This window comes from Peromyscus leucopus, chromosome 15 (genome assembly GCF_004664715.2).
Source record: "Peromyscus leucopus breed LL Stock chromosome 15, UCI_PerLeu_2.1, whole genome shotgun sequence".
In the NCBI taxonomy this organism is placed as follows: Eukaryota; Metazoa; Chordata; class Mammalia; order Rodentia; family Cricetidae; genus Peromyscus; species Peromyscus leucopus.
Window position 1 is genome coordinate 280,337 of NC_051076.1, and position 26,602 is coordinate 306,938.

The following is a 26,602-nucleotide window of genomic DNA, read 5'->3' on the forward strand; positions in this document are numbered from 1 at the left end:
CCGCAGAGTAAGAGTGAGGTGACAGGAGTCAGAAATGGAGAAGCCCAGAGACAAAAGGCAGACTTTCTTAATAAGTTAAGAAAAGCTGGCTAGAAACAAGCCATGCTAAGGCTGGGCATTCGTAATTAAGAAAAGGCTCCCATGTATTTATTTGGGAGCTGGGTGGTGACCCCTCCAAAAAAAGAGAAGAAAGCAACAACAGACATTGTAGATAGTAAAGGTAGAGAAGGATAACTGCTGCAAGCCTCAGGAAGGCGCAGTGGAACTCAGCTGCTGTCATAAAAGTCAAGGACTTCTCCAAAGATCAAGCCATGGCTTAAGAAGTCTTGGTGATATTTTAGCTTTTGTACATATATTAGCTTTTTCCTGCAGTGATTTTCTTGTAATGCTATGCATGCTTCCTAGAACTCCTAACAGTGTATTTATCTAAAATGCCTATCAAGCATCCAAGGCCAAACGAAAAACAACACCTGTTTCCAAGTCAGGCAGATAGCTTTATTTCTTGTGCAATTTAGGGTGATACCCTCCTTTCTTATACAGCCTTACTAATAGACCCCTAACTTCTTACCTAACCACTTCTAGGAATGTGGACTGAGCACATAGATTCCCTCTGATATACTAACTGGTCATTAGCACTCAGGTGACCTACAAAGCCTGATAGTCACTGCCTGAGGAAAATTCTCACCTATCCTTATGACCCCGTAAGAATTCAAGCCTAGTGACCTTGCTCTGACAGAGGACCGCTATGGTTTGTGTTTATAACTGAACACCTCAGAGACTGAGGGGACTGAGGTATAAGGAGAACTTGAGGAATGGACAGAATGGTGAGAGAAGAGAGAGGAAGACAGAGGTTCCATAGAGGGTAAGCAGATCTCGGGTAGAGTTTTCTGAGTGCCAGGAGTAGAGAGCAGCAGAGATGGAGAAAGAGGATACAGAGGACGAAGATGAGACTGGAAGCATAGGAGTTTAGTTGTTAGCAGGACTATGAGCTAGGGAGCTGGATGGAACTGAATCTATGGAAACAGGATTTCAACCCAGAGAAATAACGTAGATGGCTAAAGAGCTTGGTGTATCTATATTTATTCTTGTCTTGAATGCCTGATGGAGCTGTAGCTGTATGGATAGAATTTTGTCTTAGAGGAATAAAGTTAACAGACATAAGAGTATAGTATACACAGATTTTTTTTTTCCTCTCAGATATCCCATGCTGGACGTAGTGCAATCCCCAGACCCTGGGTATTCAATAGATAACTTTTGAATATAATTTTGAAATAAAGATGGTTTTTGGTTGGGAAAAACTACCATTTTTTTTGTTTTGTTTTTGGCTTGAGTCAAAAGGATGTCATGAGTTTCCTGAATCGGAGCCACTTGGTACAGGAGGTGAAAGAATTGTAGGAGGAGGGCAAGAACTATCACAAGCCGTCATATGACAGAAGTTAATAGTGCTGGAGACTGCTTTCTTGTGGTTATGACTAAGATAAAGTGGATGAGGAAGAGGTTATAGGGGAAGGGGGGTGGGTCCAATCAGTAATACTAAAGACAATTAAGATCTGTTCTTGGGCTACAGCTACCAAATCAAATTGTAATTTTCAGATGACTTCCGGGGTTGGGGGGCTCCAATCAACATCTAAATATTGTATAAGAAGTCCCTAAGGAAAATATTTCCAAACATTTTTCCTGTTGTCATAGATACCTCAGTACTGAAGGGAAGAAGAAGGAAAAAAAACATAATTCAAAGGGAACACGAGATGGCAGTAGTTTTATCAGATAAGGAGAAAGATTGGGAAAGAAAAACATTTGAAATTATCTTTAATATAAAAAATACGGAGCCTCTTATTCTTTATGTCCTGTGTTCCTGTTCCATACAGAGCCTCTGTGGTGACGGCTGCGCTCCGTGGCTCATGTGAGGTTCCTCTGACGACGGTGGGAGCCTCCATTGCAGGAGACTGTTTCCGAAAATAAAGCTGTTGCCGTTTTCTGCAGATTACGGTTCATCTGTGATGTCTAACGAAGAAGAGTCCTGTGTGCTACAGATTTGTTTTAAATGTTCCAGCATCATTTTATCTTCCTCTTCCAGAGTCTCATCTTTCCTCATTTCCCACCTAAAAGAAAAAATATAAAAATCAGTATTTTAATAACTTTCAACCAATAATTGTTTATTTAAGGCTTGGATATAGAGTCACTGGTTTATTGAGGCATCAGTTTTCCTTGTTTATTTCTGCTGACTGCCTCTTGGGCAACACTTCATTGGCACTATTTCAGGGAGAATGGGAGAGGAAAATAACAAGTGAGTATTAAATTTTAAAGTATTGTGTCAAATGAGGTTTCTGTATTTTCCAGATTTAAAATTGCATGTAATGCATTTCCTTCAGTGTAGAATGTATAAATGGCTATAGGTCACAGCCATCAACTGAATGGACACCCTTGAAGGGACAGCAACCTATCCCTAGACTGGGAATAATCAAGTTAATCCTCAAGAAAACAAAGATTATCTAGTTTCCATAAAACATCAACTTGAATCCTTTCTGATCCTGGACAATTAGGCACTACAGAGCAAAGTAAAAGAATGGAGACCTCGGGAGGCAGAGCCAGGCGGATCTCTGTGAGTTCGAGGCCAGCCTGGGCTACCAAGTGAGCTCCAGGAAAGGCGCAAAGCTACACAGAGAAACCCTGTCTCAGAAAACCAAAAAAAAAAAAAAAAAAAAAAAAAAAAAAAAGAATGGAGACCTACATAAATATATAACCATACAATATAAGCATAATAACCTGGCAAATGGATGGATCTAGAAAAAAATCATCTTGAGTGAGGTAACCCAGACTCAGAAAGACAAACATGGTATGTACTCATAAATGGATACTAGATGTAAAACAAAGGACGACTAGACTGCTACTCACAACTCCAGGGAGGCTACCTAGTAAAGAAGACCCTGAGAAGGACACAGGGATCACCCAATGACAGAGAAATGGATGAGATCTACATGAGCAAACTGGACGTGATGAGGGATAATTAAGGGCAAGGGTCGGGGGAAAGAGAGCTTAGGGGAGTGGGAGATCCCAGCTGGATCAAGAACAGAGAGAGGAGAACAAGGAAAGAGAGACCATAAATGAAGACCCCATGGGAATAGGAAGAAGCAAAGTGCTAGAGAGGTCCACAGAAATCCATAAAGACACCTCCACAATAGACTACTGGCAATGGTTGAGAGAAAGCCCGAACTGACCTACTTTGGTGATAGGATGGCCAAATACCCTAACTGTCATGGTAGAACTATCATCCAATGGCTGATGGAAGCGGATGCAGAGATCCACAGCCAGGCCCCAGGTGGAGCTCCAGGAATCCAATCAGTGAGAAAGAGGAGGGATTGTATGAGCGAGAGATATTGAGACCAAGATTGGAAAAAGCACAGGGACAAATAGCCAAACAAGTGGAAACACATGAACTATGAACCAGTAGCTGAGGAGCCCCCAACTGAATCAGGCCCTCTGGATAAGTGAGACAGTTGATTAGCTTGATCAGTTTGGGAGGTATCCAGGCAGTGGGACCGGGACCTGTCCTTAGTGCATGAGTTGGCTTTTTGGAGCCTGGGGCCTATGCTGGGACACTTTGCTCAGCCTTGGTGCTGGGAGGAGGGTACTGGATCTGCCTCAGCTGAGTCTACCAGGCTGGAATGACTCCCCAGGGGAGACCTGCCTTGGAGGAGATGGGAATGGGGAGTGGATTGGGAAGAGGGTGGGTGGGGGGACATCAGGAGGAGGAAGGACGGGGGAATCCGTGGCTGATATGTAAAATTAAATTAATTATAAAATTTTTAAAAAAAGAAAAAATAACCTAAGCATGTTTATTGCTTATTTCCTTGAATACTAACGTACAGCACCTCCCTGCTTGCCAGGTCACACTGCACCTAGAATTCCAGCAGGGAGGGAATCTTCTCTGCTCCTTTCTCTTCTCCTTGGTTTTTCTACCACTTGTTGAGCTGCCTTTCATCGTCCAGTATTTTAAAGAGGATGCCAAACCCAGGGCTGCTACATCCTGAAGACCTGCTGTCAAAGGCTCGCCGCAGTCCCCATGGCGATGGACACGCAGCTCCTCAGGGACTGTCACCCCTCTGTGCTTTAGAGCTGGAGGCTGCCGTCGACAGCCACGCCCAGAGCTTGAGCGCAGGATGCAGCTTCCGGGTTCTGGCTTCCACGTTCTCTGGCAGGGATGAGCAGTAACTTACATGTCAGAAGCAGGGGAAGCTTAGAAAGGAGCCACTACCCCTGGTGGTGATTTACGTTCCTTCTTCACCCTTCACCTAGGCCTTTTCTCACCTTCTAGGTCCAAACTTGGGTGGATCTAAAAACTGCCAGAGTTGGGGCCTCTTTAAGTTCTCCGCCTGGTCTCTCATGGTTGGAATTAGACTGCCATCTATACAAATTTTAAAATAACTTGAAGATGAAATAATTTGCACTATTATGTAGGGTAAAAGGGCCAGTGAAAGAAACACACTTTGGCCCTGAATCCAGAGAAACACACTCTGCCTCTGACCAACTCAGCATGAAAAATCAACAAATCCCTGAGCATGAATTCCACCCACTCTCTGGGCTTGAAACTCAGGGATTGAAATCAGATCAATTCCCACCCTGAAATCTTCACCCCTATGAAACCCTCTATAAACCCTGTGCCTGTTCAGTTTGGAGCTGCCGTTTTCCACCCTAGCAGAGGTGGCCACTCTCCTGTATTCCTCCCTCCCGATAAATCTCTTGAATGAGGTTTAGGTGAGACCTTCTTTCACCAGAGTGGAATTTGGCAGAGAGGTAACCACTTTTGCTGGAGCAGAGCCGAGCTGCTCCACTTCTGCGGGGGAACTCCCTCGGCAGAGTGGCGCTGAAACAGCTCTCCTGGGAGGGGCAGAGCCGCCACATTCCCACGGGGAAACCTCCCCCACCTGAACGGAGCTGTAGCTATAGCCTGGCTTCTGATGGCCAGGATTCCTTTCCCTTCAGAGCTGTAACGCTTACATACTATCTATGCTGCTGAAAAATCACATCATATGAGAAAGTACTCCTAAAATAAATTATTTTGGGATTTATAATTTATCCCATAAGGCCACCTTGTGCTACTTTAATGGAAGTTTAGTTTTATACTGTTTATTTTGTTTATTAAATGCTTTGAGATGGCATCTTGCCAGTATCCCAAGCTGGCCTGGAACTTGCTATGCAGCCCAGGTTGGTTTAGAACTCTTCTTTTTAAAAACATATCTTTACTTATTTTTATTGTATGAATGTTTTGCTGCATATATGTCTGTTTGCCCCATGTGTGTCTGGTCCCTGTGGGGGTCATAAGAGGGTATCAGATACCCCACAGTCACACATTACAGGTGACTGTGATGCTGGGAATGTAACCCAGGGACGCCGCAAGAGCAGCCAGTGCTCTTAAGAGCTGAGCCATCTCTCCAGCCCCCTTGGTTTAGAACTCTTGACCCTCCTTCCCCATACTTCTCAGTGTTGGGATTACAGGTGTGCACCACGGTGGTGATATATTGTGTCCCCCAATATATTGGGCATCCTAATAAACTTATCTGGGGTCAGAGGACAGAACAGCCACTAGATAGACATAGAGGCCAGAAAATGGTGGCACTCACACCTTTAATCACTTGGGAGGCAGAGATCCATGGATCTCTGTGAGTTCAAAGCCACACTGGAAACAGCCAGGCATGGTGACTCATGCCTTTAACCCCAGGAAGTGATGGCAGAAAGGTATATAAGGTGTGAGGAGCAGGAACTAGAACTGGTTAAGCTTTTAGGCTTTTGAGCAGCAGTTCAGCTGAGATTCATTCTGGATGAGGAATCAAAGGCTTCCAGTCTGAGGAAACAGGATCAGCTGAGGAATTGGCAAGGTGAGGTAGCTGTGGCTTGTTCTATTTCTCTGACCTTCCAGCTTTAACCCAATACCTGGCTCCGGGTTTGATTTTATTAATAAGACCTTCTAACAATTCATGCTACACACCACCATGCCTCACATGGAATTTTGATGTTAAAACATGTCTACTACCCATTTCATAAAGGTGTATTGGGATATTTTTATTATGTCTATTACATTTAACTACAAATGGACAAATAAATAATGGAAAAGTTATATAGTATTAGCTACAGGTTGTTTTAAACACTTTACATATTCCTCTTTAGTTTTGTCAAATGTTAGTATCTTAATTCTATGAATGAGAATGATCTGAGACACACAAAGTTAAAGTTACTTGCCCAAGTAATTTTGGATGTGAACTCTAGAAATTGGGTTGACATATGGTATGTTAAGCATGTCCATGATATTAAGACAATTTTGTAGATACCACCAATTAATGTTCAAAGTAGCTGGGGCATGGGTAGGTGAGATGGCTCATGGATAAAGGCACTTCCCGCCAAGCAAAACAAGCTGAGTTTGACCCTTAGGGTCTCCATGATAGAAGGAGTGAACTGACCTCCACACATACCAAGTGACATCACATATACAGACACACATACACAGACACCCCCCCACACACACACATAGACACACAAAAATAGACACATAGACACACAATGCAATAAAAAAATACATGGGGCTAGGAGTTCAGCCAGATCATCAACCACTTGCCTAGCATATAGAAGAACTTGGATTTCATTCCAAGTACAAACAAACAAACAAACAAAAAACCTTAAACATTTTATTTTCTGAAAAATATATCTTGTGGGGGCCCACAGAGGTTTCCTGGTGAGATCTGAGCTTGCTTTACCCAGCAGCACTGCATAAGGGGATGGCTTGACCATGTGCGTGGTTACCAGGTGTTTGGAAGGGCCTGCACTTGGCTGTGTGGCATGCTTTGATCTAACTCCCTGGCATTGTTATAAAAAGCCCCTTTGAAATGGAAGGGGCCGGTGGATATGGATCCAGGTCCTCCCGACACTATCCTGTGTTTCTGTCTCCATCTCTGTTATCTTTCTATCTACAAGTTTCTCCTCCCTCTCTCCTCAACAGTACCCTGAGTAAAAGTGGGAGCTGGCTTCCCACAATATCCTGAGTTGTGCTAGATATTAAATAGAAGAACTAAAGATCATACACTTTTATGTGCAATCCAAACATGTTTGCCTACCCCCCTCTTTGCATGGAAATGTGCTAATACTGCCTAGGGAAGTGAATTATTTTAAGAATGTCAACAGAACAAAATATGATAGACACATAAATATTTTGATCATTGTCTCTACTTGTGGGGATAAAAAGCAGTCTCTCTTCATTAAAAATCTGTATAATTAATGTAATTTAAATGAATTATAGAATCCATGATAAGGATTCTTAAGCTTCATGACAATTATGGCACTTCACAGTGTAATTGAGCTGTTAGTAATTAATGATATTAGACAAAATTATTTACCTACCAAAGTTCTCTTATATCTACCTTGTGTTTATTAAGAAGAAATCATTTTATACAAGGATAAAAAATGACAAATGGTAAAAAGGTAATAGATTATATTTTTCTAATTATTTTATTCTTGTTAAACAAAAAAAACAAAAGTGCTATATACTTGAGATGTTTGTCATAAGCATGCTGCATTTCATACTCATAACTTGCCAAGAGAAGTTTATCTCTAACTGCTAATACAATGCAAAATCAAATCATTTTGTCAAAAGAATTACCAGGAGAGAAACGAATCTACCAATTTGTCAAATACCAATGTACAATACGTTCCAAATCTTTATCTGTAGTTTCTCCAATGTAGTAAATATCTGTGATAGAAGCATTTCCCAACAGAAATCAAAAGCTATCAGGACCAGTGTATCCTAACCCTCACCAAAAAGCTTTATAGTAAATCTGTGGTGACTCCGTTTTTATTCATCCTGACTTGGTAGCCTGCCTCTTGTACTATTGCTAAGTCCCCTACCTGCCTATTATTGTTTAATAAATTCAACATAGCCTCCACTTTGCTGTGCCTAATATACTGATGAGCAGTAGAATCCCATAAGACGTCACTGATCTATTTAAGTACCACTACCTTCTAGAAGAGGTCCTATCCATAGATCTCCCGGGGGTGGTCGGGATGGAGAGGCTTGGGCATCTTTGACTATGGGTCCTTTTTCTATCTAATGCAGTTGAGTCTCTACATAAAACCTTTGCTGAGGTATTCCAGTGTCGGTAGTCACAACCTGTGCATCAGCTGCATTCTGCCTGACTTGGGTGTTCTAAGCCTTCACAAGTCCTCCTTCATTTATCCAGTTACAGCAGGACCAGCAGCGGTGTCTGCTTGCCACTACAAACATCCTAACATAAGCTCTTGCTTAGGGCTCTTGGAAGTATCAGCCCCTGGGCTCAGTATTTTATATTCCTTTTCACTTTAATGGGCAATAGCACATTTATGGTTCCTATGAACAGTTAAGGCATGATAAATAAAAGTTACACATCAGTGAACAGCTGTTCTGGTGACTGGTTTTGTGGAATCTTGTGTTGGGAAAGAACTTTGTGGAAGACGGAGTGTCAGAGCCAACAGGGAGAGCAGAGCTTGGGGCCCGGCTGATCACGACATAGGTCAATGGCAGCATCAGTGCAGGTTACCAAAGATGCAAGTCCTGTAGGGCTCTTAAGGTACGAAAGAGCAACCAACACCAGGCAGATGAAGAGGACCACAGTCTGGAGTATTAAGAAGTTCTCTGAGACATAGTCAGTCTTCTGCCAGAAGAAAACCAGCTAAAATCTGTAAAACCAATTGTGTCTCAAATACAAGCCTAAACCCTGAGATCACTCTGACTTTGAGTTGAAGTGGAGCCTATTGCTTGCTAGTTGAATCTTCTCAGGAGAGTTCCTGAACCTCCCTGTCTCAGTGTTTTATCTGTAAAGTAGTGCCAGAAGAGTGTGAGTGGAAAATACAGCCATATGCACTTTTATCTGTGTCCTCTGTGTCTGATCCCACACAGCAGGGCTTAGTAGCTGTGATGGAGACCGCCAAGATACCACATCCCACAAGCCCTGAAATGTTTACCGTCTGGACTTTTCACAAAGCAGTTTTGCCAGTCTCAGTTCTGGAAAGGCTGTTGTAACTGGAGGAGACTCGAGGAAGTGTGCCGGGTATTTCCCTGACATGTTTGGTGGTTTTAGCGGGACCCAGGCAGCAGGATGGGAAATGGTTTTCATGCAAAGTGTTCATAGTACCCCGATGAGAAACATTTGTTCTAGAAGCTCCAATCATATTGAATAGTAATCAGAGTGTTAAAATAGTAAGAATCCCTATCTAATTTCTCATTTTAATTGAAATGGCTTAAGTGTCTGACTCCTCAGACTGCTGTTTGCTGAAGAGAGTTTAGGAGGTAGGGTGCAGTCTGAATTTGAACCCTTACGCTGCGTGAACTGGGGCTGATTTTCTGTCTATAAAATGGGAATTCACAGAAGTGCGGTGATGAGGAAATGAGGAAATACATATAAAACAAAACAACGCCTTATTCCTAGCAGCCCCCCCCTCCCCATGAGGGCAGGTTTTGTTGTTGTCTGGTTTCTTTGTTACTTGGTTGTGACTGTGGTAGGTCTCACTTCCTCACAGAACAAGAAATCCCAGAGAAGTGACTGCAGCTGCTGGCTAAGTGGACCCATGGCAGATCTGCTGTCACAGTGGTTTTCTTTGCTTTTACATCACGTCATGGTCCCTGGATGGTTGTGGTGACATCAGCCAGCCAGCCATGTTTAGAGGCAGGAAGAAGGAGGAAGAACACATCTGTTTCATCTAATTAGAATTATATGATTTATCCCAGATTCTTCTCAGAAGATATTGAAGCCATATTGTTTGGGATTCAATCCTGATTCTATCTCTTATTAAAAATGTGATACTAGACAAGTGTTTTAATCTTTGTGTGAATCAGATTTTCTCAATTTTAAAATAGGTGACAGTGCCAGTGTTCATTCCAGTGTTACGAAGAGTAGGTGAGCTGTGAATGCCAAGGGCCTCATAGAATGTTACAACTAGTTTATTAGACTCTACTTGAACTAAGTGGAGTACCAGAGTAGTTGCATCCATGTTTTTCCTGCTGTTTTGTGTCTTCACATCACTTTATCTGACAAATTCTCTTTCAAATACATAGGCAAGTGAGGTTCCATGTATGGCAATGGCCTCCCTTGGTGCTGTTATAAGCTCCCATCATCCTCTCATGCTTCTTCTTGTCTTCTGTGAACGGAACAGTGCATGCTGATCCATCTTTTCAGCCCATACTGGCTGAACTTGTTCTGGTTTTTGATTGTCCCTTTGTTATATTTTTAGGTACAGTTATGATATGGCATCTGATTATATTATTGGCATTTCTCCTGAAATGCCAGTAAAATACTTTGATATAAAAGTGTAACTTGAAATAAGCCTCCCGACTTAATGTGATTATTAAACATTTATGTGGCTCTTTGTATTTACAAAGTGCTTTACAGTTATTTATTAGTTGATTGTGCCATTAAAAACATTAACCATCTGGTCCAATTAATGACTTGAAATTGTCCTGCCAGTTGGTGACTGCGCAGTGAATGGTGAATTTATATTGGATCTCACTCCTCTAGAACAAAACCCCTTGTACTTCTCCTCTGCACGGTACAGCAAGTAACCATTTCTTTATTTTGACGCTCTGTGCACATGAGCCTCTCCTCAGGGTCGTAGACATCTTCTCCCTCAAGAAACCCATCTGCTACCTACGTTCAGCTCCCATCTCCTCATCTGCAGTTCATTTGCACTCTGAGATGCAATGAATTGTTCTTCATCCTCATCCCTGAGTTCTCTAATTCAGTTTCTTGATAATCGTTTTTATTCCCACTTTGTCTATTAATATTGTCTATATAAAGACATTTGTGTGTGTTTAGAAATTGACTGTGACTTCATAGCCCTCAATAACCATACAGGGTCAGGACTCGAGAAAACACTTTGCATCTCTTCCCCCAGTTTTGTGCACATATCAGCAACCATCAGTACAGACACAACACACTGAAGACATTCTCACACCTATTTATCTCTCACTGACCTCATCCCTAGTTCAGAAGTTCAAAACTTCAGAGCTGTTCACGTCTCAGTTTCAGGATCCTGAGGAACTATACCACCCATGACCACCCTGACTAGAGGTTTGAAGGTCTCATGCTCTAGCCTGGTCAGTTCTGTTTGGCTTCTGCTGCCCTTCTTCAAGGAGAGACCTGCCATCCTCACTGCCCCTGTCTTATGTTACCTATGCTTTTATGTCTTACTTTGCTCTCTAGCCATCCGAAATTCCTTTCCATTCACTTCAGACCAGCTCATTCTTCCTCAGACTATGTCCACAGTCTACCTTTCATGCATTCCTTCCCAACTGCCTAATCCTGAATCAAATTCAGAGAATATTTGATTATGCCTTTTAATGATCACAAAATAGAAATATTACTTGGCTACTCATAATTCAGAGAAATTGTCCATGGATTCAATTTTCTAAAATATGAGCCAAATGATGTTATTTCTTCTCCAAAACAAGCAAGCAGGCAGGCAAACAAACACAAGCTGCTCCTGTCCTCTACCACAATGCCTCCCATCACCTAAAATGTTCAAATATGTTAGGCAGGCTCAGAGAGCATGTTTTCCAACAACACAGCGCTCCATACACCACACTCTCTACACCTCAGACTCACAGAATAGCTGCTGGTATTCTATCAGAACTGTAGATGTCATTACACTATATTTAGATGGATAGAAATAGCCTGAAAGTTCTAGTAATACAATGGGTAGCAGTTGATATTGCAAATAGATATCATTTATTAAATTATACAAATAATAAGATGTCAGCTTTTGAAATTTATCTTGGTTTCAACATCAGCACTTTTTTTTTATAAATCCTAAAATTTAATAATACCAAAAACATCTTCCTGAAAATTCTATCTATTAGGCATATTCACATTCTTCTAAAAGTGAGGTCATGATATACAGAAAAGGTAATTATGACTGAAGAGATGGTTCAATGGTGAAGAGTTATGAGTTATGGGAGCTCATAACCTAGCAACCACATGACTAGCTGTCTGTCCACAGCACCTGACACCCCAGTTACAGAGGACGAGACACCCTCTTCTGGCTCTGTATGTCCATAGGTATTGGTATCCTCACCTTTACACACACGCATGCACACACACACGGTTGCACACATGCACAGATTTACAAACTGATAAAATACTTGAAAAAGATTTAATTATTTAATTTTATTTGACATGTGATTAGCATTTTTTTCGCCAATGAAAAATATCTCTATTTGAATGTGATTAGCAAAATAGTTAAATCACAAAGGGCCAGAAAGATGGTTCAGTGGTTAAGAGCACACTGGTTGTTCTTCCAGCAGACCCCTGTTTGATTTCCAGCATCCACATGGCAGCTCACAAGCGACTGTAACCCCAGTTCCAGGGTATATGATGCCCTCTTATGGCCTCTGAGAGCCCAGGATGCATGTGGTACATAGACACACTTGTAAACAAAACACTCATACACATAAAATAGAAATAAATGAATCTTCAAAAATATTTAAGTCACATATTATGCTAGAATAAATTCAAAACTTTCAATCTGTCTCAATGAGTGGTAAAAGTAAAAATAAATTGTAGCATGTTCTTTTGAAAAGACTGAAATAAAAGGGCTTTATAAGTTAGCTGTTTTATTGGTCTTTAGGCATAGGGCTTATAGTTGAGTGACCTGCTTGGTTTATGGATCTATTCAAAATAAATCACAAGGAGCCATGTTTCAGACAGAGTTTTAGTGCATGTAATTAATTTACCCATTCACCCAGAAAACATTCACTGAGCATGTGCTGAGTCCAGACTACTGTGCCATGTGGGTAGCTGGAGAGAGCGCTGTCCTCAGTTGCTTATATAGTCTGAGAGTTCATCATCTGGGGAAGGCTGAATAATTATCCCAGATATACCCACAGAATCTCATAATGACTTTCCACACTACTTCAGTGCAGGTATGAAATGTCAGTGGTACTACAAGAAACTGCTGCGGTTTCCTTAGGCTTCATTTTAGTAATTGTCTATGAGGCAGGCATAATTCAGGCATTCCTTCCTTGACTCGTGAGGCAATCCGAAGTAGCTCTAGGGAATCATTCACATCTTCCTTTTCTTTTTGGAAAAGCATCAACATTAAGACAGAAAGCATTCTGAGATTTTTGAGTAGTGAAGTCATTATTAAATTATAGGGACACTGGAAATGATGGTATTTGATACTAGTCTCAGAAGGCAGTCCCGTTGGAAAGTGACTCTACGTAACACTGAGTCCCAAAGGACAAACTTTGGGGAGGGGACATGCAGATATAAAGATTTCCTATGCTTGAGAAAATTAGTCTAAAACAGAACAAGCATTTGCTATACTTGAATTTAAACAATAGCTCCCCCAAGCCAGTTCCCTATAGGATGGCTTTAAACTGACCCTGTTTATACCCCACTTACCCAATGCTGGGTCCCAGCACCAGTTTTATGTGGTGTTGATGTTGCTTGTTAGGCAAGCACCCAGCAAGTGAGTCACACCATAACAGCACATTTTAGTATTTCTATCCCCACCCCATGCAGAGCAATAGATTAGTGTCTTGTCTTAGAGACAGGCCTTAACAACACATGCTTAAAAAGTAAAATCTACCCTGTCTAATATGTTATCTAGATGATGAGACCCTGCAATCACATTAACCTAAGGGTTTAAAACCCAAGTTTCAAAAAAATACATAGCTTTGTTCTATCTTCTTCAGTCTACATTTAGTTAGAAACAGAGAACTCAACAATCTTTTTATACAATGTGAAAACAGTTGATTTATTGATTAGCCTTATCCTCACCAAAACAACATTTAAAAGGTCCTTATAGGCTTTAATCTTTAAAAATTTAAAAGTTTTATTTTCTTCTGAACTTTATGTCAAATCTGTAACAGTCAAATTATAAGGATCCTATATATCTTTGATTATGACTTTCTGTAGTTACTTTGAGGAATGGTAGGTGGAAAAACCATTTCACTTTGATAAACAGCTGGAGGTAGGCTGTGTTTGTTAGAATACCTCACTGTCAACTCCAGGCTAGACTTCAACTCAGTATGCAGCAATGGCTGGCCTCAGACTCATGACCTTCCTTAGCCATCATGCTGTAGGATCACGGGCACATGCCACCACATCTGAGATCCTTATTAACTTATATATTAACAAATTTCTTAAGGTGTGTTAGTTTAAGGGGATTTTTGAATATTATGGAGATTTCCATGAAATGCAAAGGACACAACACATTTACAGAACACCATAGAAGATTGTCCCATCCTTGTCTTTGGTGGTCATAACAGAAGATCGTCCCATCCTTGTCTTTGGTGGTTATGATACACATGCATTTCTTAATATAAGCTGAGTGGGTTATCTAGTGCTCCACATTATTTTTACTTAACTGAATAATATCTAGAAGATCATGTGTTTATCTTATGAAAGATCTGTTAACATGGAATACACACACACACATCTTCTGGAACTCTACATATATACACATATAAATACAGAACTGAATGTAATAGATCTAGATGCATACAATAAGTAGAATCAAATCTAATAATTCCTACTAAAATTCATGTTCCGCATAAAAGACTATCTACACTTGCAACTGTGAACAAGCAACTTGTTTGCTTCCACCAAGATTTTGTTACACGATTGTGTTAACCAGCTATGTATCCATTGATCTAGCTATTTCTTCAACAACTCAAATGAATTTCCTTTTGCAAGATGGTTGATTTCTTTAGTTACTACTAATGCACTAAAAGGGGCAAGCAGCCTTTAATTAATTTGAATTTATAGCCTTATGAGACATCTGCAGCACAGCTCAACTGCCCAAGCAATTCATTTTAATTAATATGATTTGTTCTATATATTTAATAGGAGAGTTATATGCCAACAAAGTGGACAAGTAAGGATGCTAACTGCAACGTTTTAAATAGTTATGGCTTAAAAATAACATAAATGGGAGCACAGCTGTCAGCGGTAATGGGATCTGAACTTTCCTGTTAATAGTAAATCATCCACATCACCACAGAAACTTCGTTTCCAATGCTAGACCTTTAAGGACTGTAAGAATTTAGACAGAGGGCCAAGGTCACACTACCTGGCCAGCATTTAGTGCTGACGTAGAACACTTCTCTTTATTACGAGACAAGTGATAGCTGCTATAACTGCAGTGCTGTTTATTCACAGGCATATGTTATGTAATATGTCAATGTAAGTCATTTTTACCCTTTAAACTTGGTATTTTGGGAATTTTTATAGCATATAGCTGTGTTATATCCATTTCATACTGTGAGGATTGTAGAGCGCCTTAAGGAAGTGAAGTCCTGAGTGAATGTGTGCTCTTGACAGGGGATGGCCATGTCAAGGACCTCACGACATCAGGCTTAGAGGACTGAATGCAGCATTGATGGCAGTGTGTGCAGAAATGCCCACCAAAGCTTTCTTCCTCCAGATGTTTACAGCTGGAAGGCTGCTCCCTCAAAGAAACTTGTGCTGCAGAGATTAGTCAAACTGACCCTCAAATGCAGCTGCAAACCATAACCCCTGTGTCCTTGTTTATCAGTGTGTAATAACCCCACCTCCTGGTCCAGCTGTAAGTCACAGCCCTCCCTCTCTGTTCAACTCTATGTAATAAACACGCCTAGCTTCTGGGGTGCTGTGGCTTCTCCATCAGAGAGCTTTTCTGTGAGTTCATGTGTCCATGTGTCTGTCTTTTTTTCTTCATCCCCAGTCAGGGCCATCTCTCAAGCCATGCTGGATTAGCAGTGTACTTCAAACTATTAGACTGAATGGTGCTTTTACTATGTAAAACAGTAGAATTTTGGATGTGGTGTGGTAAAACAGCAATCCCTTTTTCATCAGGGAGGAAAGGGATACACATTTTTAATTTAAAAACTATCCAACAGCCCAGGAGCCTATTGCCAACCTAGTCATTCATATTAACAGTCATATTGTTTTTAGAAAAGGAGCTGTAACAGCCCTTGATTCAGGGTTTGCTGGAAACTGTCTAAAATTTACAAACCTGAAACTTACTTAAAACCTAAGAGAAAAACCCGGCAGGCAGCTTTGTGTGGTGGGTGGTGTCATTACTTGCCATGGCATCATTACCTATATTTACATAGATTTGAAATTCAGTAATAAATAATGTTATTGTGAGATTATTATTATTATCAGTGGCACAGACAGGGTTCTAACCCAAGCAGGTGCTATCAGAGTTAATGCTTTTATCTGGTACAGCATACTTCCTACCACAACCTGTGTCTGTGTTTCTAAGTCTGTGTTTTAGAAAGCAATGGATGAAACATGAGCTTTTCTTAGGGAATTCACAGCTTAAGAACACCTCATAGACATTCTGCATATGTCTGCAATTTAACTGATGGGAAAGCCCATGGCAGGCCAGAATTGGAAGAACTGACTCAAGAGTATTCGTTACTTACAAGAGACAGAATGCCATCACTTCTACACAGATAGGCGGCCTCTGAAAACTGCTACATGTCAGTTCCGTGGGACTGAGGAGACACATTACTCAGTTTCTTCCTTCCCTTTTACATACAATGAAATGTACCCCTTCCTCTGACTTCATGTTGTCAGAAAAGGGGTGAAGATGTAAGCCTGACTCAGAGGAACTAACTAGTGGCTACTGTGCCAAGGATGCCAGCAGTCTGCTGTACCTAGGGTCTATGTGAGAGACAGGTCCAAAGGATGAAGTCTGGACTGTTATTTAATGCTCTGCGTACAAAGCAGAGTTGAATGGTTATGATGAACTAAAGCTTACAGAAGGTAAATTTCAATGTCATAGAACTTGACTGGAAATTGTAGCACAACCATTCTACTTCCCAAAGTAGCCCCAAGAAGTCAAGAAAAGAGCACACTTAGGCTGAGATCCTCGGGGAGACATGGGCTCTCTCCTTACCACATCATTAATGGACTGTGGTATATGCTTATTTCATTCTGTTTTGATGGGTAAGAAGAGCTGGTCAACAGAAGCACTTATTTAATAAGAAGAATGGCCTAAAGAAATTGAAATTCTTTTCCATTATTCAAAGTCAACCAACTTTGGACTTAAAATTTGTTTTCCATATAATATATTTTAATCAGCCCCCCCAATTCCTCCCAGATCCCCCTAACTTCTCTACCCACCCAAATTTATGTTCTTTTTCTTTCTTTAAACCAAATAAACAAAATCAAAACAAAAAACGTAAAAAATAAAAACTCCAAGAAACACACAAAACCCACTCTCACAGAGCCACAAAACCAGAAATTAAAATAGGCAAGCAAAAGACCATGAGACAAAAATACCCAAACAATGCAAAATGAGACAAAAAGTCTACAAAAATACCACCGAGTTCATTTTGTGTTAGTCAAGCACTCCCAGGCATTGAGCCTGCCCTGAAATGTGGTTGACTTACCCAGCCAGAATGCACTGGCAGGAACTGGTGTTTCCTTTGCCAGCAGGTATCAATTGCATACAGCTTCTTGTTAGGGGTGGAAGCTGGTGTCCACTCTCAGTGTTGGGACCCTGTCGAGCTTGAACCTGTGCAGGCCTTCTGCATGCTACCACAGTATCTGTGGGTTCACATGTGCACGAGTACTGTTGTATCTGGACAACACTGTTTCCTTGGTGTCTTCCACCCCTGCAGGCTATTACAATCTTTCTGCCTCCTCTTCTACAAAGATCCCTGAACCTTGAATGGGGCTGAGTCCTCCAAGGTGTGCACTCTCTGCACACTGCCCATTGTGGGTCTCTGTGTTAGTTCCATCTACTTCAGGAGGAAGTTTCTCTGATAAGAGCTGAGTGAGACACTGATCTGAGCACCAGCCCAGTGTGGCCGCTGAGGGGCCTTAGTCCAAAGTGTTTCTCTAGATTAGAGGCCCTGACTCTGAATTCTTAAAAGCAAAGCAAATGCCTCTGAAATTTCTGGTGTGACTTTGGTATTTTTGGTATACTTATAAGATGTAAGTTCTTTGAGGATAAAGACCTCATTTATTATGTCCCCCACAGTAGCCTAGAACTTAGTTTGGCATGTAACAGGTGTCCATTAAATGTTTTGAATGAAACGCCTACATTCATAAAAATGTCAACATTTGTTTTCTCCAAAGAAAAGCCAATATTAATGTGACTAGCTTGAGACTAGCCTAGGTTACATGGTGAGAATCTGTCTCAAACAAACAGACAAACAAACAAACAAACAAACAAAAAAAAAAACAAGAGCAAGCCCCGAGACTTGCAAACACTTGCGGACCCTTGTATGTACTTTATAAATTATGGCTCCACTAGGTTTCTTATTCTGGCTTTCCTTTTGCACTCTTTCCTAGTTCCTTTAAGTTGACTGTGACTATGAGATGCCAATGTGAGTACATGGAATAGATGCACGTATGTGAGAAGACAACACATTTAAGGCCGAAGAATCCTCATGACATCATAGTCTACTTAGAACAAAGACATGATCATGCCCCTTGGTCTATTAATTCTGGCTCTGTCAGGAAGAAGATGGTGACGTAAGAGTCTCACTCATGGGAGAAATTTGCTACAGAGCTAAGATAAAAGACATATATATTAAAATAGGTGGAATTAACTTATAGAATTGAAGTATATTAAGAGTAGAAGAAAAACTTGGACAGCTATTGTTGTGTTCTCCTTCATTTTATAGAATCAAATGATTTTACCTATAAAAGTCACAGGCTATTCTGACATGAACTCAAAAGCCTTTATCCTTTTCCTGAAGTTCTTTGTAGCTGTGGAGCACTGGGCACTATGATCTATTGATCCTCCTATGGCTCAGAGTCAGGGAGACTGTTTCTGCTAAATATCTAGAAGGCACACCAGATAGGCAGATTTCGAGAGAGCACAGCAATTGATTGGCTAGAGGTTGCCTGAAGAAAATTCTCTTAAGTCTACATAGCTGCTCTCTGTTAGTATCTAACACACCATTAAGCAGCATTTATCATTCCGTACAAACTGAATCGCTTAGTTGGTTAATTCTGGCTCAACATCTCTCATCAGTTATAGAGAAAATGACTCACATTTTTGCTCTGGAGCCCTTCCAGACAGAATGGGTGGAGGTTATTTGGGCAGGAATATATATAAAAAGTTAAGATAAATGATTACTTCTAAAACCTATTGTGAATTGTTAATATTTTTGGTTTTTCACTTCTATGGATGGACCTATTACTTAAAATCTGCTTTTCATTACCCAAAAGGAAATGGTGCTTGATAAAAAGTGCATAAAACTTTAGAGGCACGTTAGACTTTCATATGATTTGCTTCATTGCCTTTTACTAGGTAACTTAAGCTTGCCTGGGTCTCCGGGTTTTTACCTGCAAATATGGAAGGTAATATGTATTTTTTTGAGGTTATTGTGAATAGCAAGCTAATTTAGGAAAGGTTTTTGGCACTGTGTTTTGCATATAAGAAATGTTCCATTATATTATTGTTCCTTGTTTTTGAGATACAGTTATTATATATAATATGAAAATTCAATTATAAAATGATATATATATATATATAGTAAAAACATTCTACCTACAAAAGTAGATTAAACAAGTGTGAAAAATAGCAGCCACTTATGTGTCATACTCCTTAGTTACCAGAGCAAATACCACAGTCAATGGAAGATGCCTTGCCAGCTTCTCAGGATCTTCACACTTTTCTTAATGTCCTAGGTGTAAATATTGTACCATTGGAATGGTGATAATGGGAATAGCTGTGGGGTCTATAGCTTCACTTCAGAAACTCAAATAAAGGACCGCACTCATTGGTGGCATCTTAATTTAAATACCTAGTGGGTGATACTATATATCTGAAGGATCTTCAGGTAACATGATCTTCAGGAGCATTTAGAGTTGGTCTTTCATGTATGGCTTGGTCTTCCTTATAGAATGGCAGTGTCTGGTTCATAAGATTTGTTCTACACCAGCTAAGGGTTCCAACAATAGTGCCTCATTACAGAAATGACTGCCCTTGAGATGAATTTGGCATTACTTCTTAGTGTGTAAAAATGACAAAGCAGTCATAAGCTCTGGTTCCAAGAAGAGAAAAACCAGATGCATCATTTATCTGGGCAAGTGGCAGGACTCTAGAATAGTGTGTATGACTGGGGATACTGTTGCAAACATCTCTGTAAAATACAGCACGCCACACACAGTGCTGTGGGGGTTGGGGAAGACTTGAGCAGGCCTCAGAGCAGCTTCCTGGATGTGCTCACAAACTTGCCTGGAACCATAACAGCTGGCTGGTTTTCATTATGAGCCTTTAGGTTTTAATAATTTATCACTTTCACTTTGAGAGCACCTCATCATATATTTTAAAAAAAGACAGTAAACAAAACAGAGCAAGGCTAACACTTCAGCTAACAGAAATCCAAGCTCTGATAAAAATCCACAAAAAGTAACATCAGGTTCAAGGTAAACTGAAACCCAGAACATTCTGCTTGCATTCTTTCCTTGTTCCTAATTTAATAAATGTTTCCCAGAATAGAGTCTGCAAATCAAAGTGTATTTAAAATGCTTACTTATTCCCTTTTGGGTTCTGTGTCAATTGTGTACATTTCATAAATATAAACATAAGACATATTTGCTAAGGAATTACATTTGTTGATGTGGCAGCCTATGGCTCAAAGTATAAAAAATTCATACCTTGTCAATTATGAATTGCATTTTCTCTATTTGTGTAGAATATGGAACTTGTTTGAGAACTGGCTAAAAATGTACGTGATCCTATTTCAGATGTGAGGATTACTAGAAAAACCATCAGACTCATCCGGCTTTAAGAGCCAAACAACATCTGAAAACCCTTTATAACCCCTTTTATTTAAAAGTCGCTCCCCTGCTCATTTGTTCAGCTTTTCTCCCTCACTACTTCCAATCGCCAACCCCATGTGTCCATCCCCTCTGATGTCTCCTTTAGTTGAACGAGCATCATAACTCGATGGCAGCATGAACACACTCTCCTACTTTAGGATTTTTATATGTAAACATTCTCCTTCCTTCCTGTGCACTGACTGGCTCCCAGAGCTACCGCCCTGAATACCCTCTTCCTATTTCATTACCGTATTGTGGATGAACACATCATTGAGATAGTATTTATTTTGACAGCTAAAGCAGAATTAGTCTCGCTCCCAAAAGCTCAAAGGCTATGCTGTGATTCCAGCCTTCTTTGTGAGGCATGTTCCAGCAGTAGCTTGTTCATCATAGAGGTGTGAGCACTAACCTGTGGCCTAATTCACATGGTTCTATTTTCCCCAAACAAAACCTGTCAATTTAATTAGACACCGGCTATATACTGAATGTTCCCAATTATCTCCCCCATTACTTTTCAGACTCTAAAATTCTCTCATTTTCCACTGAATAGATTATTTTTGACACACTTGTCTCATTATTTCCATATATTTCTCTGTAACCTTGTTTTTGCTTCAAATGCTTATAGTCATGTCAACATCTGCCATCGCAACTTAAGGTGTGATTATGTCTAATCATGTTTTATTTTGTGGTAGGTATAAACACATAATTCTACCTGAGCATTCTCAAGTTTTTGGTACCAGTGAAAGTCAAGTACCATGTTGCTATAGCTTAGACTCTCAGGAGAATAAGCTAATGAAATTATGCGCTGTCATTGAAGAAGGCCTGCTACTTAGAGAGCTTTCTTCCAACTGTCACGGCCGAAGATTCTACTTTATTCCCTCTTCTGAGCCTTTCTCCTAGTTTAAATTTACACTTTAAATAGAACAGCCAACAGATACACACCTCTATCTATATATCACCCTGTGTGTGTGCGTGTGCCTGGAGTGTGTCTGTACGCTCATTTGGAAATGAAGTCCAGGACCTCATGCATGGTAAATCTATGCTCTGTCTCTGAATTACATTTAGCCATGCAAATTTAAGGTTGACTAGCAATCAATAATTTAAGAAAACTAACTAAAAAGCAAGACATGGAACCACACACGTATTCCTAACAGTTGGGAGGTTAAGGCAGGAGAATCATGAATTTGAGGCCAGTATAGGTTATAATCAAGTTCAAGGTCATCTTGGGTTATATATGAAACTGTGTCTCAAAAACACAAAAAACAACCAAAAAAAAAAGAAAGAAAGAAAGAAAAAGAAAAAAATAAGATAGTGGGACATTTAACAAACAAAATTGTTAATGTTCATTTTCCAAAATTCCCTAGCCTATTTGCCATACCCTAAAATTTAGGTTCAAACCCAGGCAATGTAACTTAATTATAGGCAGGTAACAGTCAAAATTTACCTCCACTCATATCTAAATTTATGTTATGAGTTTTTGGCTACTGTATTACCATCCAAATTTCCACATCAAATTTATTAGCTTTTCTTTGACGTTACAGCCTTTCCCAGTCTAAGAAATGCAGCAGCACTCAGAATGCCTATGGACATTTAACAGCTTCGTTAAAAGTCCAGTCACTCACAACAACCCTTCCACGCAGAAGCAACAATAAATACTCCAGAGGGCCTTACCCAACACCAGAATTATCATTAAAAAATGTAAAAAGCTATCAAAGACCAATTCCTCCTTAACCCCAGCAAAGGATGGACAATAAAGAAGGATACCGTGGGAACCCAGCAGATTAATGACCCAGGGGAGCAAGTACTTGACTGCCAAAAAGTCCTGAGTTTGATTTTTTTTTCTCCTTTCAGCCTTATCATGCTGAATACAATATGAACAGACTCATTACTGCTGGGACCTGCTGCATCTCTAACTCCTTTAAAACAACACACACACACACAAAAAAGGAAGGAAGAAAGAAAGAAGGAAAGAAAGAAAGAAAGGAAGGAAGGAAGAAAGAAAGAAAACAAAAACCCAAAACCCAGCCTCTAGGATTCTGCTAGGACATGCCCTACCTGCCACCTCAGCAGGTCTCTTCAGGCTTCTTACTTCACTCTTTGGAGTCTAGCCCAATGATTCTCCCTGACCTACCCATCCACACATTCTCCCCAACCTGCCAAATTTAGCCCTGGTCTCACATCCAGTGCTCCAGCCTACTTTGAGTTCTCTTGCTTGTTCTGCCAACATTTCTAGGTTTCTCTGGACTCTCTCTAATCCCCAAACAAAACATCCCTCCCACACCATATGCAAACTTTCCACTCAGCCAGATCTATCACCACTGTGGGCTTGGACTAGGAAGAATGTCCTCAACACTAGTCTCTCTGTCCACATGACCTTGCTTCACTCAGGCCATTTCCATCATACGTTCAGGCCAAACTTGTCTGTATGTTCCTCTTCTGCATCAATCTGCTGTGTTCATATCAGACTCAAAACCAACAAAATAAATCTGCATGCCCAGATCTAATAAAAAATACCAACCACATGAAAGGTCAATCCAGTATCTCCTTTCCAAAGCCTACCAGTTCTGTAGACATGTTTGCTAATGAGAATTACTTAGATGAACCCAGGGAGACAGAATTTAAAATAACAATCATAAACTTCATCAAAGAATTCAGAATTTTAAAAAAGACCGAAACAGCTCAATGAAATCAAGGAGAATTAACACCTAGGAGATGCCCAAGAAAACCCAAACGGAAGGCTGATGGAAGTGACAGGACAATCTAGGACTCGAGAACAGAATGCATTCAGGAGACAGAAACACCGAGGAGGACTCCAGCTGAAACAAAGGCGCAACTGAAATCCCAAAAGCTCAACTAGAAAACTCAGAGGAAAGTCTTACAAGTGGAAAGAAAAGGGAAGGTAGAATGTCAGGACTCAAAGACAAAGGAGAGCATCTAGACCAAGTAAGCAGAAAATATAAAAAAATATAAGGAAAAAAAAACAGGAAAAGAACACACAGGAAATGTAAGACACCACTGAATAAAACCAAACCCTCTTATTTATAGACATAGATGATGAAAAGAATCTCAAGTCAATGGAATAGACTGGATCTTCAGCAATATAACAGAAGAATTACCAAACCAAGGAAAGACACATCCATACACATAATTAAAAAAAAAAAAAAAGCACATAGGACACCAAACAGACAAGACCAGAAAAACAAACCCACACAGCATATCATAGATAGAATGCTAAGTATACAGAACCAAGAAAGTTTATTGAAAACTGCAAGAGAGAAGATGCAAGTCATATAAGTGAAAATCCATCAGCTGATTCCTCCGTGGAAACTGAAAACTAAGAGTCTGGAGCAATGCACTTCAAGTTCTCAATACTATGATAACCAGCCTAGGCTAATATACCCAGAAAAACTATCTGTCATAATCAAAGGAGAAGGAAAAACATTCTAGGTCATAAACAGCCTAAAAAAATTATATCCAATAGATCAAACCTAAAGAAAATACAGGAAGTATCTTTTGGGGCTGCAGAGAGGTATGAGCATAGAAGAGAAACTGTGGAAAGAAATACGAAGCCATTATGATTGAAATACAAAGTACCATCAAGAATACAAACAACAGAGACAGGCCCGGCGGCGGAGACAAGCAGACGCAGGTAGGCCTGAGGCGGGGGCCCGTGGAGGTAGACGGGCCCAGCGGCGGCAGCCGACAGGGATATTCAGACCCGGCAGCAGCCGGCAGTGACATTCAGGCCCAGCAGCGGCCCACAGAGGTAGACGGGCCCAGCGGCGGCCCGCTGAGGTAAACGGGTCCGGCGGCAGCGGCCGACAGGGACATTCAGGCCCTGCGGCAGCCGGCAGAGACATTCAGGCCCAGCGGCGGCCCACAGAGGTAGACAGGCCCGGCGGCGGAGACAAGCAGACGCAGGTAGGCCTGCGGCGGCGGCCCGCGGAGGTCAACGGGCCCAGCAGCAGCCCGCTGAGGTAGACGTGCCCAGCGGCGGCAGCCGACAGGGATATTCAGGCCCGGCGGCAGCCGGAAAAGACATTCAGCCCCAGCAGCGGCCCACAGAGGTAGACAGGCCCGGCGGCGGAGACAAGCAGACACAGGTAGGCCTGCGGCGGGGGCCCGTGGAGGTAGACGGGCCCAGCGGCGGCAGCCGACAGGGATATTCAGACCCGGCAGCAGCCGGCAGAGACATTCAGGCCCAGCAGCGGCCCACAGAAGTAGACGGGCCCAGCGGCGGCCCGCTGAGGTAAACGGGCCCGGCGGCAGCGGCCGACAGGGACATTCAGGCCCTGCGGCAGCCAGCAGAGACATTCAGGCCCAGCGGCGGCCCACAGAGGTAGACAGGCCCAGCGGCGGAGACAAGCAGAGGCAGGTAGGCCTGTGGCGCCGGCCCGTGGAGGTAGATGGGCCCAGCAGCAGCTCGCTGAGGTAGACGGGCCCAGCGGCGGCAGCCGACAGGGACATTCAGGCCTGGCGGCAGCCGGCAGAAACATTCAGGCCCAGCGGCGGCCCACAGAGGTAGACAGGCCCGGCGGCGGAGACAAGCAGACGCAGGTAGGCCTGTGGCGGCGGCCCGTGGAGGTAGACGGGCCCAGCAGCGGCCCGCTGAGGTAAACGGGCCGGGCAGCAGCGGCCGACAGGGACATTCAGTCCCGGCTGCAACCGGCAGAGACATTCAGGCCCGGTGGTGGCCCCCAGAGGCAGACAGACCCAGCGGCAGCTGACAGGGATATACAGGCCCGGCGGCAGACCGCAGAGGTAGACAGGCCCAGGGACGGAGACAAGCAGACGCAGCTTGGAACAGGGACGCCCCTAACCCCAACATCTGGGGAAGAAGCTATCTCCGTGGGTCAGAACCAGAACGAATCTGAACACTCCGTCTGAGGACAACCCAGGGCCCAGCTGCTGATCCTGTGAAACCCAACAACTTGGAGATGTTGGTGAGACTACCCTGCTCAGCTGAAACCCATCTGGGAGAGGATTCAGATGCCTACAGTTTAAAGTCTGAAGAAACAAGATCAGCTGAGGAGTTGACAAATGAACAAAACGTGACCTGGGAACACAGAAGAAGGCGCTACCCAGACACCAAACCAAATCACCAGAATCATAAGTATATAATTCACCGATCGAAATCAGCTGCCCTGAAGAAATAGCCCAATAGCACCAATTTAACCAAGAACCACTACTAAACCAAGACTAAAAATTAGAACAAGAGAGACACTCTCAGACACAGACACCACCTGCACCTCACAGAGGAAGAGATGAGTAGACGCCAGTGCAAAAATACAGGCAACAACATAAAGACCTATATGGCAACATCAGAACCTAGTGATTCTACACCTGCAAGACCTAAACATACCATGACAGAAGAAACAGAAGAAATCAACCCTAAAAATGTCATTAAGAAGATGATAGAGGCCCTTAAAGAAGAAATAAAACATTCCCTCAATGAGGAAATAAAAACTTTCCTTAAAGAGGAATTGAAAAACTACCTTAAAGAGGAAATAAAAACTTTCCTTAAAGAGGAAATAAAAAACTCCCTTAAAGAGGAAATAAAATCTTCCCTTAAAGAGGAAATGAAAAACTCCATTAAAGAGGAAATAAAAAACTCCTTTAAAGAAATGGAAGAAAAAACGAACAAAAAATGGGAAGAAATCAAATCAAGCCAAGAAAAAGCAATTAAACAGATGAAAGAAACATTCCAAGATCTGAAAAATGAATTTGAGACAATAAAGAAAACACATGCTGAGGGAATGCTGGAAATAGAAATCCTGACAAAACGAACAGGAACTACAGAAACAAGCATA

The 26,602-nt window shown here is 41.6% G+C and overlaps 1 protein-coding gene across 3 annotated transcripts in view; it reads right to left on the reverse strand.

The window, feature by feature from the left end:
* Positions 1–1,792: 1,792 nt before the first annotated feature.
* Positions 1,793–26,602, reverse strand: part of Kiaa0825 (KIAA0825 ortholog) — a 432,213-nt gene continuing 407,403 nt past the window's right edge. For all 3 annotated transcript variants that reach the window (XM_037211082.1, XM_028891593.2, XM_037211083.1), the window contains one exon: positions 1,793–2,102. In XM_037211082.1, the coding sequence (XP_037066977.1) occupies positions 1,985–2,102 (118 nt within the window). In that variant the 3' untranslated portion in view covers positions 1,793–1,984. The remainder of the gene's footprint in view (positions 2,103–26,602) is intronic.